Source organism: Humulus lupulus, chromosome 3, assembly GCF_963169125.1.
Source record: "Humulus lupulus chromosome 3, drHumLupu1.1, whole genome shotgun sequence".
Lineage (NCBI taxonomy): Eukaryota > Viridiplantae > Streptophyta > Magnoliopsida > Rosales > Cannabaceae > Humulus > Humulus lupulus.
In genome coordinates this window covers 41,164,579-41,183,766 of record NC_084795.1, presented here as the reverse complement: position 1 = coordinate 41,183,766, position 19,188 = coordinate 41,164,579, and the positions used below count along the sequence as shown (strand labels likewise).

At 35.5% G+C, this 19,188-nt stretch overlaps 2 protein-coding genes across 4 annotated transcripts; both read right to left on the bottom strand.

Annotated features, from left to right (window-relative positions):
* Nucleotides 1-1,003: 1,003 nt before the first annotated feature.
* Nucleotides 1,004-7,843, bottom strand: LOC133822573 (uncharacterized). Its single transcript, XM_062254952.1, has 2 exons — nt 6,612-7,843; nt 1,004-1,630 (listed from the first exon to the last, which is right to left on the bottom strand). The coding sequence occupies exons 1-2, from the start codon at nt 7,624-7,626 to the stop codon at nt 1,623-1,625; spliced, it is 1,023 nt and encodes a 340-aa protein (XP_062110936.1). The 5' UTR covers nt 7,627-7,843; the 3' UTR covers nt 1,004-1,622.
* Nucleotides 7,844-9,034: 1,191 nt separating this feature from the next.
* Nucleotides 9,035-17,223, bottom strand: LOC133822572 (G-type lectin S-receptor-like serine/threonine-protein kinase RKS1). 3 transcript variants are annotated; one of them, XM_062254949.1, is made up of 8 exons: nt 15,813-17,223; nt 14,247-14,378; nt 12,513-12,706; nt 12,222-12,432; nt 11,678-11,915; nt 11,412-11,562; nt 11,037-11,303; nt 9,035-9,372 (listed from the first exon to the last, which is right to left on the bottom strand). In XM_062254949.1, the coding sequence occupies exons 1-8, from the start codon at nt 17,086-17,088 to the stop codon at nt 9,217-9,219; spliced, it is 2,625 nt and encodes an 874-aa protein (XP_062110933.1). In that variant the 5' UTR covers nt 17,089-17,223; the 3' UTR covers nt 9,035-9,216. The 3 variants fall into 3 exon arrangements, with proteins under 3 accessions (XP_062110933.1, XP_062110934.1, XP_062110935.1); XM_062254950.1 differs by having other exon boundaries at nt 11,061-11,303; XM_062254951.1 differs by having other exon boundaries at nt 11,100-11,303.
* Nucleotides 17,224-19,188: the final 1,965 nt, after the last annotated feature.

Sequence of the window (19,188 nt, the reverse complement as noted above, 5' to 3'; positions counted from 1 at the left end):
TTTTTTTAAACTTATATTAAATTCTCCAATAAATTTTATGCCCATTTTATTTTTGCCATAATTATTTAACATAATTTTATCCGAAATTTTACCCGGTTGGGGTTTTCGTGTCGATCCGAGACCGAAATTTCTAATTTGGCTACAATCACACATCACACGTGATTTTGGCTTCTCAAGCCTATATTATTAATCAAAATAATATTCATATAAGTTTTCACCTGTCCGAACCGGTTACTATTAGGTGCTCGAAACGTGGGGCGTTACACTGTTAGACCTTCACCATTTACATAAGGCTTTTGCTCATTTCTTTCATTCGATTCCTTGGAGTTCGAGCAGATTGAACTTCAACAAGAGACAGGGATTCTCTTCCATACAAGAGATTTTCTTTGAAATGAGATAAAGACTTTAGTAAAGCACTCAATAATAGTAAGGCTTGATCCTCATCTTCAATAGTAACATCAATATTTTCTAAATCAAAAATAATTTTGTCGAAGACATCTAATTGTTCTTCTACAGTTTTATGTTCTTGCATCTTGAAATAATATAAAGCGTGTTTAAGGTAGAAGCGATTTACCAGAGATTTGGTCATATACAACCCTTTAAGCTTCGAACAAATTCCAGATGCAGCCTTCTCCTTTGAGACTTGTCTAAGCACTTTGTCACCAAGACTCAAGATAATGGCGCTGTGAGCCTTATCGAGCAAAGTCTTCTTTTCTTTTTCATCCATCTTCTTGCCAAGACTGGATTAACCTTTCAGTGCTTATCAAGCCCCTGATGAATAAGGAGAGCTCTCATTTTCAATTGCCAAAGACCAAAGTCATTATGTCCTGTAAATTTTTCCACCTCATACTTCGCTGACGCCATGGTTGAGTTGCTCCACACCAACCACACCAATTTGTTATGCAAAGTAATGACCAGAAAAAATTACAAACAATCTCTATTACAAAATTCTTATCAAGAAACAACTATAAAATGTTAGAAGGAATGAATACAAAGTAAAAAACACACCACGAGTATGAATCTTGATGTAGTCACTTTATTGATCTCTGTCTTATCTCAATACAATCTCACAAGCTCTCTCTACTTTACAAGTTACGTACAAATTTGAGACAAAAGAAAGATAGCTTAAGCTTTACACGAGAAGCCTATTTCTACAATGTGTAATAAAACAGAACTAACTATTATAAGAAAAACAGTTATAACTGCTAACTGAAAAAAATAGACAAAAACCTAGGACTAAGGAAGTTAGCTGAACCAAAATTTTTTAAGTGATAATTCTAATAATGTAATGACCCACTAATCTAGACTAATTGGACCATTATCGAAACTATACATAAAAACTTACATTTTACGAAAATACCATAATTTATTGAGTAACTTGAAAATAAGAGTTATTTACAAAGAAACAGAATACTAAGAAGGATTTTGGGATCCCATTGTCTTTAAAACAAAATAAGATTTAAAATAAAAGACATTACATAATAATGCGGAAAATACATGTAAAACCATAAAAAAAAACATAAAAGGAGACTACATCCTCGAATCGATAACGCTCGGCCCCTTGACTCCATTCATCATCGATACACATCCTCCAAGCGTCACGAATCTTACCACCTCTAAACTTATTTTCCTGCACATAAACAGAAAGGAGTGAGCCTAATGCCCAGTAAGGAAAATCTAACACAAAGTCACATACATAATTTCATAAGAAAACATAAGGACTTAACACAATACATATAACATACACTTATTATAATGGCCATTATTACTTGGGGTCCCATAGGCTAAACAAGCATATGCCCATGGGGTTAATGGGGTCCTACTAGCTAAGTAGGTCATATGCCCATAACCCATTTGGGGTCTTGTTAGTCATATGGGTCATATGCCCAAGCCTACAAACATACACATATATCATAACACTTTTAATAACATAAAACATATAGATAACGTAATCACATAACATGTTGATTCTAGCTTATTTCCTTACCAAAGTTACCGGGATAAAATGGACTGAGTTAGGACTTTTGGAACACTCCTAAAACCACAATGAACAAGGGTGAGTCTAAAGAAAGGAGATGAAATGAAAGAGAATAGGAAGACTAAACCATTAAACGAAAATATGCTTACCACCACTAAGTGCTTAAGAACTTGGATTCCCTAACCAAAAATAAGAATAAGGTTAGGGGACTGAGTAGAAGGTTTTGAGAAAGAAATAACATAGAACACAGAAAGGACTAGAGTTTTGGGTTTACCTCAAAGATTGCAAGATCAATCTAACATCCACCGAAATACTATAGCACTCACTTACTTCCCAAGTGTTTGATAAGCTTATGATGTTTAAGCTTATAGTTTTTCCCCAAACCAAGTGTTTACACTCTCTCACTCACTTAACACTAGCAGCCTCTGAACTTAGAGCAAATGGTGAATAATGGCTGGGTACTAGGTCCTATTTATAGAGTTTGGGAATGAAAATATCTTGATTTTACTTGAATAAAAATAATGGCTTTTTAAGTGAAAATCATTTGAATAATCGTTCAGCAGAGGCTGAAGACTCGTTCAGAAGATGCTGGACTGTTGAAGGCGTTTGAATGGCTGAAGGGAAAAGAATTCAAATGAATTTGAAAACATGCTGGTGGAGGCGATATATCGCCCCCTATAGGCGATATATCGCCTGGACCTTTGTTCCCGAGGCGACCGTGCATCGATTCGTGTTTTCCGTATCTACGTGCTGCGACATATCGCCCCCTATAGCTGCGATATATCGGCATACGCAGAATATTTAAACACGAGTTTACACATTTTTAGCTAAGTTTGAATGGACTAAACAGCCTTGACTAAGCCCTCAACGTGCTCAAAGCTGCTGACTGACCCTATACATTCAAACTTTTACCCTTATTTAATTTAATCCTCAAAAATACTTAATCCTTAATTACCATTCAAAACATGTGCTTAAAATCCTATTGGTTGATGTCTAAACCTTATAATATAATAATATATTCCTTAATATCAGACACATTAATCAAACCTTAGGTTATACTTAATATTCTTAAACTATAGGTTAAACTTAGAAAATCTATAAGTACTACTATGAGTGTCCAAATAACTCCCGGTCTGAACCAAAAATTCAAAGTAACAATGATAACACTAAACATACTATAATACTACTAAACAATTAGCTAAGTAAAGTTCTTGGACTCTACAATTCTCCCCTACTAAAAAGAATTTCGTCCTCGAAATTTACTTACCAAATAACTCCGGATACCGGCTCTGCATGTCCTCTTCCAACTCCCACGTTGCCTCGCGTTCAGAACTATTGCTCCATAGGACTTTAACTATAGGAAAGCTCTTGGACCGTAACTGCTTCATCCCCCTATCTAGGATGCTAACCGGTCGTTCCTCGTAACTTAAGTCTTTCTGGAGTGCTATAGTATCGTACTTGAGGACGTGAGATGGGTCTGACACATACTTGCGTAACATCGAGATGTGGAAGACGTTGTGACTATCGGCTAGTGCTGGCGGTAGGGCTAGTCTATACACAACTGGTCCCACTTTGTCCAATATCTCAAAAGGACCTAAGAATCGGGGACTGAGCTTGCCTTTCTTCCCGAACCGCTTGACACCCTTCATAGGAGATATCTTCAGGAAGACTTGATCTCCAACTTGGAACTCCACATCGCGTCGCTTGGTATCCGCATAGCTCTTCTGTCGGCTTTGAGCAGCAAGCATACGCTGTCTAATAAGCGTTACTGCTTCTTGTGCTTGTCTAACAGCTTCGGGCCCTAGAAGCTGCCTTTCTCCTACCTCGTCCCAGTGCAACGGTGATCGACACCTTCTTCCATATAGCAACTCATAAGGTGCCATCTCGATCGTCGACTGGTAGCTATTGTTGTACGAGAACTCGATCAGCGGTAAGTACTTGTTCCACGATCCTCCGAAGTCAAGTACACATGCGCGTAGCATATCCTCTAAAATCTGAATTGTACGCTCGGACTGCCCATCTGTCTGAGGATGGAAAGCTGTACTAAGACTTAACTTAGTACCCATGGCTTGCTGTAAGCTTCTCCAAAATCTTGACGTAAACACTGATCCTCTATCTGATACTATCGTCTTGGGGATTCCATGCAATCGTACAATCTCTTGAATGTAGATGTCTGCATATTGGTCTGCCGTATAAGAAGTCTTAACAGGCAGAAAATGAGCCGACTTGGTTAGTCTATCTATGACTATCCAAGCAGAATCATGCTGCTTATTTGTCTTTGGCAGACCCGTCACGAAGTCCATGGCTATATCGTCCCACTTCCACTCCGGTATGCTAAGTGGTTGCAATAATCCTGCAGGCCGCTGATGCTCCGCCTTCACTTGCTGGCATACCAGACACTTAGATACATACTCTGCTATGTCCTTCTTCATCCCTGGCCACCAATAGACTGCCTTGATGTCATGAGTCATCTTGGTAGACCCTGGATGAACTGAGTACGGAGTACTGTGCGCTTCTTCTAGGATCGTCTTCTTAATACTCTGATCGTCTGGCACGCATACCCGATCCTTATATCTCAATAAACCTTGACTGGATATTGAGAAATCTGTAGTCTTGCCTTCTCGGACTGCATTCATGTGCGTTGCTAGTGAATCATCATGTCTCTGACCATTCCGTATGTCTTCTAGCAGATTCGATTGGATAGACAAGTTAGCCAGCTTGCCTACAACCACTTCTATTCCGGCACTGATAAGCTCCTGCTGTAGTGGCTTTTCTATTCCGGATAAGGCTGCTAAGTTCCCATAACTTTTTCGGCTAAGTGCATCGGCAACTACGTTTGCCTTCCCCGGGTGGTATAGGATTTCGCAGTCGTAATCCTTTACTAATTCCAACCACCGGCGCTGCCTCATGTTAAGCTCCTTCTGAGTAAAGAAGTATTTTAAACTTTTGTGGTCCGTATAAATCTCGCACCGTTCTCCGTAAAGATAATGGCACCAGATTTTTAACGCAAAGACCACCGCTGCCAACTCCATATCGTGAGTTGGATAGCGTTGTTCATACTCCTTTAACTGACGTGACGCGTAGGCTATCACCTTGTCATTTTGCATCAGTACGCATCCCAATCCTAACTTTGATGCATCACAGTAGACAACGAACTTGTCGTTGGGTGTTGGGACACTAAGTACTGGTGTTGAGCAAAGCTTATCCTTAAGCAACTGGAAGCTTTCCTCACACTTATCACTCCAGTTAAACTTTTGTTGCTTCCGGGTCAAGTTGGTGAGTGGAGTGGCTATTTTAGAAAAGCCCTCTACAAACTTTCTATAGTAACCTGCTAGCCCTAAGAAGCTTCTTACTTCCGACGCGTTCTTTGGTCTAGGCCAATCTTTCACGGCCTCTACCTTCGATGGATCTACTGCAACTCCGTCTTTCGATATGATGTGCCCGAGGAACGCCACTTGTGAGAGCCAAAACTCGCATTTCTTGAACTTCGCGTAGAGTTGGTGCTCCTTCAATCGCGTCAAAATTATCCTCAAGTGTTCCTCGTGCTCCACTTCATCCTTGGAGTAAATTAAAATGTCGTCGATGAACACAACGACGGATTTATCCAAGTAGTCCTTGAAGACCCTATTCATTAAGTCCATAAACGCAGCTGGCGCGTTAGTAAGACCAAAAGACATAACCAAGAACTCGTAATGTCCATAACGAGTCCTAAAGGCTGTCTTAGGAATATCTTCCCCCTTTACCTTGAGCTGATGATACCCGGACCGTAAATCGATCTTAGAGAATACAGTCGCGCCTCGGAGTTGATCAAACAAATCATCAATCCGAGGTAGCGGGTATTTGTTCTTAATCGTTACTTTATTCAGCTCACGGTAGTCTATGCACATGCGCATACTTCCGTCCTTCTTTTTCACGAATAGTACCGGAGCTCCCCATGGTGAATGGCTTGGCCTAATGAAACCCAAGTCTAGGAGTTCTTGTAGCTGCGTCTTTAACTCCTTGAGTTCCGTAGGTGCCATCCGGTATGGTGCCTTAGAGATAGGCTCGGTGCCTGGTACTAATTCTATCGTGAAGTCTATTTCTCTAGTTGGCGGCAATCCTGGCAAGTCATCGGGGAAAACTTCTGGAAATTCTTGTATGACTCGAACATCTCCAACTTTGAGTGATGTCTCCTTCTCCACATTCGTGATGTTGGCTAAGAATGCTTGACATCCTTTCTCCATCATTCTCTGAGCTTTGAGAGATGATACTAACGGTGTGCGTAGTCCCGAAGCTTGTCCCATGAAGCACAGTTTCTGGCCGTCAGGAGTATCGAATGTCACCTTCTTGCGTCTGCAGTCGATCGTTGCGCCATGCCGTGCTAGCCAATCCATGCCTAGTATGACGTCGAAGTCTTTGATCACCAGCTCTATCAGGTCTCCTTCTAGTTCCTTGTCCTCAATCTTGATTGGTACGCCTCGTACAATTCGTGATGATAGAACTACTTTGCCCGAAGGCAACTCGGTTGCAAACCTAGTTCTAAATCTTTCACTAGGTTTGTCTAGTTTATCTATCATTCCTAACGAAATATACGAATGGGTGGCTCCCGAATCAAATAATACATGACATAATTTATTGAGGATGGAAACCTGACCTGTGACCACCTTGTTGCTAGCATCCGCCTCTCCTTGGGTTAAAGCAAAAACCCGAGCAGGAACCATCTTTTCGTCCTTCTTTCCTTCCGGCTTTTGCTGAGGACAGTCTCTTTTACGATGCCCTTCTTGACCACAGTTGAAACACTCCTTGGTGTTGGCACGGCATTCTCCGGGGTGCTTCTTCTGACATTTGGCACATGGCGGGTATTCCACGTAGCCCGACCTATTTCCCCCATTACTTGGTCGTGCCCTTTTATTGTTGTCGGCTTGCTTGTTGTCAGGATGCCTTCTCTTCTGTCCGTTACCGTTGTTGTTGGACTGACTGTTGCTGGACTGATTGTTGTTCCGACTGGCCTGAGGTTGGCTCTGCTGCCTAGGTTCCGGCTTGCTGGCTTCTTCTTTGCTCACGTTGGTTTGCAACCTTTCTACTTCAATTGCCGTCTCAAGAACGTCGGCATATGAAGTGTTTCCCGGGTTTGCTAGCTTAACCCCCATCTCGATCTTCGGGCGAAGTCCTCTAACAAACTTGTTCACCCTTAGATAGTCGGTTGGAACCAACTCTGCTGCGAACTTTGCTAAGCGATCGAACTGACGAGCATATTCCGCCACTGTTAAATTCCCTTGCTTCAGATTGGTGAACTCCTCAACTCTCGTAGCAAGCACTGCTGAATTGTAGTACTTCTTGTGGAAGAGCTCCACAAATCGGGTCCACGTCATAGTGGCAGCATCGTGGGATTGCTGGACCAAGTCCCACCATATCCTGGCATCTTTCTTGAGCAAAGATGAGACGCAGGATATGCGGTCTGCATTACTAAGGTTCATGTGGGCTAGGATCGGCTCCACATTCCTTAGCCATTCTTCTGCTTCAAAGGGGTCCGTAGTCCCTTCGAAGTTCGGAGCGTGCTGCTTGCGGAACCTCTCGTACACTGGCTCCATGTGCTGAACAGGATAAGGAGCGTAGTTCGTCATAGGCCATCCCCCATACGGACCAACTTGTTGGGGTGCTGGGGCCATTGGCTGTGGCTGCGGCTGCGGCTGTGGCGGAGGCTGAGGCTGAGATTGAGCCTGTTGGCGTTGTTGCTGCAGAAGTTCCTCAACTTGCTGTCGTAGTCTGGCAATCTCTGCAGTGTTGTCAGCTGGCTGTGCCGGTGCGTTGCGGCGAGCAGTAACACGTACTCTCCTTCGGCGAACGGTAGGGACCGCATTGGTCGCTGGAACATCGTTGGAAGCGTTCCCGTTGGTGCGAGCAGATCTTCGGAGAGACATCGTAGCAGAGTTCTAACAGTTAAAAGAAACATGTTAGAACTTTTTCCTAATAGGCTCTAAGGCAAAAACTTATTCTAAAACAAACATATCTCGGACCTATTTATTATGACTTTTTATGAAAAATTATATAGGTCTTTATTTATTATTAGAGTGGGTTTCTATACTTAGAAAAACAAGTCATATTTATTTTCTAAGTGTGTTTCTAATCATCCTATATGACTTAATTCTCAGGCTCGAAACTTATCTTTGTTCCAAAGTTAACCATATTGAGGGAGGGCTGGGATCAGTAAAATCGTTCCCACTACTAAGGCCCCCTAACTCTCAACAAGGAAACCAGGTTCATTGATTCGTATCCACCCTCACCGAACTCAGTCATTATTCATTTTATTTAGTATTTATTATGATTGTGAAAAAAATTTCAAACTCACACATGATATTCAAATAGCATGTTTATTCATTTGGAAAACAATTTCACTTATTACAATCATAACATAAAAGTAAACAAATAAAAACTACTAATCTAAAAATCGGGATCTTCTACATCCGATCCGTCATCTAACATATCATCATCTATAGCCTCATAGTCATCATTATCATGAGCATCAAAATGCCCTCTAGGAAGGTTTGTGAGAATCCTATTCTTTTGCTCCTTGGTGAATTGAAATTCAAATTTTGCGGTGAACCTAACTAAGAGGAAATAGTATCTCATTGCTAATGGTGATTCATCCTCATCATTCATTTCTTCCCATATTTCTTCTAAGGCTGCTATTACAGGATGGAAATCTTTAAACAACCTAATCACTAATACATATTGTTCTGTTGATCTTAGCATTATTTGTTTAGCCTCTTGAAGGCCACCTATTGCTTGGTGAAACAAAAGCAACCTTCGTGTAATCCTTTCTAAGGCTCCTACGGTGTTTCTTGGCTCCCTTATTCTTTTTAAGGCCTTAATGGCTCGGATATCTTGGTAGGTTAAAGCTCCATTCATTTTTAACTGAAACATAAACACTAAAGTTGTTAGCTATACACATAGACAAAGTAACTTGTAACTTGTAACTTAAACACTTACTTGGCGGTCCGATTCGGAGCTTTGAGCATGTGTATCGAGGAGAACTTCATGCGAAGGAACCGTTTTCTCTGATACCAACTGTAATGACCCACTAATCTAGACTAATTGGACCATTATCGAAACTATACATAAAAACTTACATTTTACGAAAATACCATAATTTATTGAGTAACTTGAAAATAAGAGTTATTTACAAAGAAACAGAATACTAAGAAGGATTTTGGGATCCCATTGTCTTTAAAACAAAATAAGATTTAAAATAAAAGACATTACATAATAATGCGGAAAATACATGTAAAACCATAAAAAAAAACATAAAAGGAGACTACATCCTCGAATCGATAACGCTCGGCCCCTTGACTCCATTCATCATCGATACACATCCTCCAAGCGTCACGAATCTTACCACCTCTAAACTTATTTTCCTGCACATAAACAGAAAGGAGTGAGCCTAATGCCCAGTAAGGAAAATCTAACACAAAGTCACATACATAATTTCATAAGAAAACATAAGGACTTAACACAATACATATAACATACACTTATTATAATGGCCATTATTACTTGGGGTCCCATAGGCTAAACAAGCATATGCCCATGGGGTTAATGGGGTCCTACTAGCTAAGTAGGTCATATGCCCATAACCCATTTGGGGTCTTGTTAGTCATATGGGTCATATGCCCAAGCCTACAAACATACACATATATCATAACACTTTTAATAACATAAAACATATAGATAACGTAATCACATAACATGTTGATTCTAGCTTATTTCCTTACCAAAGTTACCGGGATAAAATGGACTGAGTTAGGACTTTTGGAACACTCCTAAAACCACAATGAACAAGGGTGAGTCTAAAGAAAGGAGATGAAATGAAAGAGAATAGGAAGACTAAACCATTAAACGAAAATATGCTTACCACCACTAAGTGCTTAAGAACTTGGATTCCCTAACCAAAAATAAGAATAAGGTTAGGGGACTGAGTAGAAGGTTTTGAGAAAGAAATAACATAGAACACAGAAAGGACTAGAGTTTTGGGTTTACCTCAAAGATTGCAAGATCAATCTAACATCCACCGAAATACTATAGCACTCACTTACTTCCCAAGTGTTTGATAAGCTTATGATGTTTAAGCTTATAGTTTTTCCCCAAACCAAGTGTTTACACTCTCTCACTCACTTAACACTAGCAGCCTCTGAACTTAGAGCAAATGGTGAATAATGGCTGGGTACTAGGTCCTATTTATAGAGTTTGGGAATGAAAATATCTTGATTTTACTTGAATAAAAATAATGGCTTTTTAAGTGAAAATCATTTGAATAATCGTTCAGCAGAGGCTGAAGACTCGTTCAGAAGATGCTGGACTGTTGAAGGCGTTTGAATGGCTGAAGGGAAAAGAATTCAAATGAATTTGAAAACATGCTGGTGGAGGCGATATATCGCCCCCTATAGGCGATATATCGCCTGGACCTTTGTTCCCGAGGCGACCGTGCATCGATTCGTGTTTTCCGTATCTACGTGCTGCGACATATCGCCCCCTATAGCTGCGATATATCGGCATACGCAGAATATTTAAACACGAGTTTACACATTTTTAGCTAAGTTTGAATGGACTAAACAGCCTTGACTAAGCCCTCAACGTGCTCAAAGCTGCTGACTGACCCTATACATTCAAACTTTTACCCTTATTTAATTTAATCCTCAAAAATACTTAATCCTTAATTACCATTCAAAACATGTGCTTAAAATCCTATTGGTTGATGTCTAAACCTTATAATATAATAATATATTCCTTAATATCAGACACATTAATCAAACCTTAGGTTATACTTAATATTCTTAAACTATAGGTTAAACTTAGAAAATCTATAAGTACTACTATGAGTGTCCAAATAACTCCCGGTCTGAACCAAAAATTCAAAGTAACAATGATAACACTAAACATACTATAATACTACTAAACAATTAGCTAAGTAAAGTTCTTGGACTCTACAAATAATATGTCATGTATATAATTTGGAGGTGCATGTATATATTATATATAACAAATCTCACATAGACTTGCTAAACATTCAACGAGCTTCTACCTCAGTACATGTCACATGATTTACCGAGTTAAGTCTTTCGCTAGTCAATGGATCACCACTTACAAATGCAGGCTGTTTTGGATTAGGGAGAGTGGCTTCGTTACTCAACATTAAAACAATTTCTGACATATTGGGTCGATTAATAGCATGCTCTTGCACACACAACAATCCAATTGTAATGCATCTCAATGCTGCGCTACCAAATCTTTCATCAATGGAAGAGTCAATGATTTCCAATGCTCTACCTTCTTTCCATAAATCCCACACCTATAATAAAAATGCTTTGGACCATAATTATGTGATCATAGGTAAAACTAGAATGATGTAACTGTTGGTAAATTATCAATACATATAGCACAACTATTTTGCACTTACATGTGCCATCAAATTGGAGTGTAAATTCTCATGGCAATAGCCACTGTTCTTTTTGCCCGTAATAATCTCTAGCACCATAACTCCAAAACTATAGACATCCGATTTTATTGAATATCGTCCTTTCATAGCATACTCTGGTGACATATAACCACTATAATAGTACTTAGAATCACACGAGTAATTTATTGTCCTTTTTCATTTTGTTTATATAATAACTATGATAAATTAGTTAGATAAAATAATTTTCAAAATTCAAGAATACTTACTATGTTCCAACGACTCGATGTGTGTTGACTTCAATTTCATCTTCTCCAAATATTCTAGCCATACCAAAATCTGAAATTTTAGGATTCAAATTAGCATCCAAAAGAACGTTGGCGGTTTTTAAATCTCTATGGATGATTCTCAATCTTGAATCATGATGAAGATACAACATTGCTCGAGCAATTCCACAAATGATGTCAAAACGCTTCCTCCAATCTAGCAATCCCCTTTTCTCTTTGTCTGACCAATAACGAGTAATATTAATTAATAAGCTTGAGAAAATGGTTTAATCACTTTACTCTTATGCTTAATTAATTTCTGTAAAAAAAATATGTTTGGGTGGGAAAAAAAACCAAGGTAGACTATGGCTTAACATAAAAATGTACTTAGGGCGTCCACGTCATCATAACCTATTGACGCAATATCACAACATGCATATTGCAATAAGTAAAATACCATAGTCATTTAATCCTCTTAGGGTCCTAAATTTTGACCCTAAACAATATATATATATATATATATATGTATCATTAGAAGCAAGCATACCAAAAATGAAAACGTCCAAACTTTTGTTTGGCAAGTATTCGTAAATTAGCATCTTCTCTACTCCTTGAATGCAACAACCTAGAACCCTCACAAGGTTTTTATGTTGGAGTTTTGAAATTAGCAACACTTCATTTTTAAACTCCTTATTTCCTTGGCCAGAGTTCTTTGATAGTCTTTTCACTGCTATTTCCTTTCCGTCAGAAAACACACCCTGAAATAACTTATTAGTTAATTAGTATTTTATACATGTACTATTTAACAAAATAGCATATGGTAGCTTTATATACTTACCCTATAAACGGAGCCAAAGCCACCTTCTCCAAGCTTGTTATCAATGGAGAAATTATTAGTAGCTGCAGCTATGGTATTTAGATCAAAGAGAGTTAACTCTGAATTATTTGTACATTCCTCGTACTCATTTTCTCCAGAATTGTCATTAAAATAGATACTTGTTGTATAAACGTTTTCGCTCCGTTGTTCTTTCGCTGTTATCAAACACATAAATGACACAAAATATTAAAATATATTTTGTTGCTTTTTTTTCTTTTTTCTGTTACTATAAAAAAAAATAGAAATTGCATGTGACTATCTAATAAAAGTATATATATTATTTTTGCAGTATTACTGTCCAAGCCTTTCCTAGATCCAAAATACTAAACTTATCAAATCTTACTTCAAGAAATGTTTGTTTTCCACTACCAACAACGTTTCATGAAAACTATATCATCACTTATATAAACTATAGGGAAATTCTTAGGTAAGACTATCATTTTTACCTATATCGGTATGAGCATTTTTGTTTTTAACATGTGGATAAATTATAATCAAATTTTTTTTATATGACGGAGTACATTGTAGTTATAGCAGATATCCCACCAGTTTTCGAAAAATTTGGAATAATATATGGGGCTGAAATTATGGTTCAAATAGTTAGTTACAAACGTGTCTAACTATTTAATCTTTTTTATACGCGTGTAAAATATACCGTTTAAACCCTGATTTCGGTATTGTAAATTATTTAGAATTTTTCAAAAATTTGTGGTATATCTGCTATAACTATCATGTACATGATCATATAAAAAAATTATAATTTCTCCAGGTATACCGAAAATAGAATTGCTCCCGCTGGTATGAGTAAAAGTGATGTCTCTAACTAAGAAGCTTTCAATAAATATATATAAGGTATTTCTATGATATACCTCTTAAAAATAGACACACCGGTGTGCCTCTTTCATATTTTTGGTTCGTGAATAGTTTTTCACCATTTTTTTTTATGACTGTCTATTCTATTTATTTAGAATAATTTGTAAACTTTCAAAAAATTTGAATAATTTTGTTGAAAATAAAATTCAAATTGTTTATTTTCTACACGACAACATATTTAAATTTTATTTTTAACATTGTAAATTAATGCTCTAAATAACTATAATATGTACATAGCCATAAAAAAAAAAAAAAAAAAAGGTGACAGAAATTATTGACGAACCAAAAACACAATACGGTACACTAGTGTGCCTCTTTTCGAGAGATGCACCAAAAAAAATCTATATACATTAGTGAACATTTCAGTGGACTTTTGTGAAAGTAACAAATTATTGAATCAAAATCACAGTAACTCCTTCCCTTTCTTCACTTATCAAAATATCTGCCATAATACATCTGTCATAATTATTTATTTATTTATTTTGCAATTTTCTTGTTATATTCAACTAAGAACCCAAGTGACGGTTTCTATTTTTTTTTCATAACACTAGTAAGAGCTCACATTTATTATACTCTTTTATTATTAATTAGAAAAAAAAACAATTAGTGAACATTTCCAATATAAATATCAAATATCACTTAATTAAAATTACTAAAAATTATTATCCCTAAAGTCAATTTTTCTAAAACTTCTAAATTATCTGGTTCCTGATTAAAATAAAAATTTGATTGAAGTAAATCACATATGAACTATCAGCTATAAAGCGGATACTCAAGTAATTGGAAGGTAAATCATAAAATAGAAGTAAAAAAGAGAGGTACCTTTTGTTTTTGTTTTTCGCCACCAATATATAAAAAATAAAAAGAGAATTAGTATGGCAAAAGAACTCAACGCAATTCCCACCTTCCCAATTTTGTTTATTGAGCTATTTTTCGAGTTCTTTAAATATTGAGCTGCAAATAGTTGACATTTACAAAAAAGAACAAATGACATATTGGTTAGTATTTCATAGGAGATTACAGTAAAAAGAATTGCATTTCATAAGGATGTTACCATAAACAAATATAATAACATTAAACATTAAACATCACCGTACATTCCAATAATCTTTCTTTAATTTAGATTGAATAATCCTCTACTAAGATTAAAAAAAAAGTAAAAAAGTTATTTAAATAAATAATATTCCAATATATATGGTATGTTTTTCAAAATTAATACTGTTTACAACCATAGTTTTCTTTTAATTAAAATATACTGTAGTAATTTTTAAAAATACAATTTTAATTTTTCATTTAAAAATTACAATTTCTTTATTTACTACCAAACATAAACTAAATATCTGTTTTATAAAAAAAAATGTGTAGATAACGAAAATTCTTAGTTTTAATGGTTTTTTATTTTTTTACCGTTAATTTTATTTATATTCTTATATTTAACAGAATATTTGTATATTTAAAGATGGATTGTAAACATGACTTAAACTTAAATAAATAAATAATTAAAAAATTAAAATATGATATTTTTGAGATATTTTACAATGATAATTATTTAAAAATAATAAAACCATATATTTTATAACTTAAACAAAATTTAATTAAACTTAATATTATATTAAACATATAATCTATAATATTTTGTTGTCACTGCTAAATTCAAAAACTAGAACAATGATAAACTTAAATAAAAATAAATTAATTAATTATTAAAATGTGATATTTTTAAGATATTTTAAATAATTAAATCATATTTATTTAAAAATAATAAAGTCATTCATATCATTTTTTTATCTTATAAACTTGTGTGATAATTTATTTTTTATCAAGTGATTTGAGCTTTTTTTTTTCTTCATCAAAACTAAAAAGAATTTATGCATGTATACTACTGTCTACACTATAACTTTTTCTATTCTTATTTTATTTCTATTATTAATTATTTTTTAAATATTATTGTTTTTTATATATATATGTCATGTAGTCATATAAATATATATATATATATATGTTAATGTTGTATTTAGATGTTATATATGTAGAGACTATTGATATAAATATTTATATATATTATAGAATAATTTATTTTATTTTATATTTTTTTTATTTTTAAAAAATAATGAACCAGTTTTTATTAAAATTATAAACAATATTTAGAAATTTAAAGATAAACAAACATATATTGCACTTTGCTTCTATATATATATATATATATATCAAACAATAAAAAAAAAATATACATTATTATACCAAAAACTTTAAAATTAAAAATTAAAAAAAGTCATTAAAAAAACCTTTTTTAAAAAATTTTAATATCTCTATAAACTATGCAGTCATCAAAAAATAAAAATAAATGTATTTCCATTCATTTTTCACAAACCAAATTAAATAAAATACCTAAAGTAATAGAATCAACCCTCACGTACAAATCTTGGCCCCAATTCGAATAAGTTCTGGCATCCACCAAATCATCGTGCCATGTGATGCACCCCTCACTCACAGTTGCACTAGAGTAAGCCGTACACGTGCAATTCCTCAAGCACTCTTCTCCACACGATTTCAAACTTATATTCATATTTACATGTGCCTTTGACGTGTCTGGCACCTTCACTCTTGCCAACTTCACAAACCCTTCCTTGTTCCCACACGTGCGATTTAGCTCCTGCTTCCTCACACAACCGCCAGACCCATCTCTAAGGTACCAGTCCTTAGGCGACCTCGGGTCAAACCCGGGTAGGCATGTGCACTCGAACCCATCATTGTTGACGGGGTTGCACACCCCGTTCGGGCCACAAAACTCGTACGCATCACACTTCTCCGGCGGTGCTGAATAAAACCTCACCCATCGCTTACGTTCTTCCAGCCACGTGGATCGGTAAACGGTTCCTGACTCATCGACCACAAGCCTCGTGAGAGTCGATTCATTGTAAAGACAGTACATAACCCAGACTTCATCCTGATTGCTCATGAAGGTGACATTGAATATGAACCTTACTGACATTTGGGGTATACCACTCCACCCAATGCCAATCCAAGATCCAGTCCGCCAACGTGGAGCTCTACCCTCGCTCAAGAAAAGTTGCGGATTCCCATTCCGTTTGAACCAGTATGAGTAGTTTCCGGTTCCCGGGTCATCCATCGACTTCCAAGAGGTGGCAATGTTGTCTAACCCGGTGACTCGTTTCCACCCGAATTTCATGGAAGGGAGTATGGTATCTGTCGGGTGATCAAAGCTCTGCCACAAAAGACTCTCTTCAGTGTTATTACCAAGTAAAACGAGATTTCCCACGTCTAAAAGCTTAACCATGGAGATATTTGCTGCAGGGATCGAAACATTTGTTGACCAGAAAGGAAAGCTTCGGTTTTTACCAAAGAGAAGAAGGCCTCCATGATTATCGATGGCCAAAGCTCCGGATGTATCATTTAGAGGATTGTCTCTATTAGCTACCCAAACAACGGTTTGTTCTGGGATTTGGTGGTACCATATACCAACGTAACGGTTGTGGGAATTCCCCGGGCTAAAAAACCCAAGTGCGAATTTCTTTCGGGTGGAGATCAAAACGTCACCGTCTTTAAGAGGTTGATTTGGGGTTATGGTGTTGAGAAAAAGACAAGAAGTGAAAGGTAGGATAATAAGAAGTACAGTGAGGCATGAATGCTGATAAAAATGCATAGTTCGTATATAATAGTTATGTAGGTATTAACTGAGTTAGGCAGCGAGTGTGTGAAACTCAGGATAAAGAAAGAGAACTTCATATAATCAAAATGTTAAGTGATAGATATATGGACTGAGGATGGAGATGGAGATGGAGATACATAAGATGTAGTTGCTTGTATTAATTTGACTAAACTTTAATGGTTTTGGTATCCCACGTCATCATTTTAAATATTCTAATTTTCTTTTATGTTATTTTCTGCTTCTCATTTGACCTATGTTATTATATTAATCTTAATAATGGTAGAAAATTTGCTTTTTCCAGCATCCCATAATAACTTCATATTTTTGTTTTGGTGCATGTGACAATTAAGACCATGTTGAATAACCTTTTTCTTCAGCGTCCATTCATGTGAATCCATGCAAGGCTTGCAGCTTAAAAGCTGGGAATGTCACCATCGTTAATGGTTATCTATACATCTTCATCGATATTTCTTTAATCAAATAGTTGTGATGAGTTATGAATCTTATGATCAGCCAGCTTTAGTTGCTGTACTTTCGATCTACGTAAAGAAGAAGGCAAGACATGACTACATAAGCAGCTGTGACTAACACATCAAATTAAAGTCATCAAAGTCACTGTGTGCGTTCATTTGCTATTGGAAGAGCTGCTGTGGTCCACGACACACGTCTCCGATCTAATCACGACATCGCGTGTGGTTTGATAGCAAAATCAATTTTATTAGCTTACTAACGAGGTTCATATACAGAATTGAAAAATAATAGTATACCAAGTATTAAAAAATAGAATAAATAGCCTCAAACTCATTATATATGATCGTGCTCCGAATGATTTGTGGTATTAAAAATTTTCCCAACTATACACAATATGAAATTTATGTTAGATTTAGTCTCGGTTGCCTAACAAATTGATGATGTGGCATTTTATCTGTTGATGTGTATAACTAATAATTTTGCCCCCAAACTTTGACCATTACCAAATTGTTCCTTTTTTATTAAAAAAAAACTATTTTTTTCTTAAAAATATTAATTAACTCCTTAAAAAATTAAAAATCTAATTAATAACAAATAATCCTTTTTTACTTTTTCCTTACATTTACAATATAAAATAAATCTATTTTAAAATGAAAATTTAAAATAAATACTAAAACAAAAAAAAAAACTTAATCAAAGAGGAGGATGAAAGACGAATGGCGAATAACTTAAACAAATAAAAAAAACTTTTAATTTAAGGGGAAAAAACTTTGTTTAATGATTTATTTATAATTTTTATTTTAAGATATATTTATTTTATATTGTAAAAGAAAAGAAAAGGTAAAAAAAAAACTATTTGTTATTAATTAGATTTTGAATTTTTGAAATTTATTTAATTAATTTGAAACTTTTAGTATTTTTTTATTTTCTTAATCTTTTAAAATGATTTTTTTTCAGGATTTAATTAATATTTTTAAGAAACAAAATTAGATTTTCTTAGAAAAGATTAAATTAGTTTCAATAAAAATGGCACAATTTAGTAGTGATCAAAGTTCGGGGGCAAAATTGCAAATTATTCTACACATGGCACTGTCACTTTAACAGACAAAATGTCACATCATCAATCTGTTAGCCACCTAAGACGAAATCTAACAAAAGTCTCATATTTCAGTAACGTGTATAGTTCGGAGGAAATTTCCATCGCAAATCATTTGGGGGCACGATCATATAGTTTTCATAGTTTAGGGAGCAAAAATGTTATTTATTCATAAAAAATAATATATTCTCCTCTCTTAGATATTGGGATTGGATCTTAAAAAAAAAATTGGATTGGATATAACTCAATTGGATTAAAAAATATATAAAAAATGAATGAGTTGATTATATTTGTCAACAATAAACTAGAAGAAAATAGGATGCCAAGTAACCGTTTTTTTTCTTACTATGGAAATGCATAAAGATGAGGGTTGGATAAGATAAAATTATTCACAAGTTTCAATGGAATTAGGTTATCCCAAACTATAAAAATATTTAGGTTGTTGAATTAATATTTTCAATGTCTTTTCTGATATAATTTGATAACAAAATTACATTATTATAAAAATTATACAATCATATATGATC

Bases quoted from the DNA above. Each gene is read 5' to 3' on its own strand.
- LOC133822573 (XM_062254952.1), bottom strand. From the start codon at position 7,626: ATGGCCCCAGCACCCCAACAAGTTGGTCCGTATGGGGGATGGCCTATG.
- LOC133822572 (XM_062254949.1), bottom strand. From the start codon at position 17,088: ATGCATTTTTATCAGCATTCATGCCTCACTGTACTTCTTATTATCCTA. The intron at 12,707-14,246 runs GTACCTCTCTTT...GTTTGATAACAG, and splicing joins GCGAAAAACAAAAACAAAAG to CGAAAGAACAACGGAGCGAA. The intron at 11,916-12,221 runs GTATGCTTGCTT...GTTATTGGTCAG, and splicing joins TTTGGACGTTTTCATTTTTG to ACAAAGAGAAAAGGGGATTG.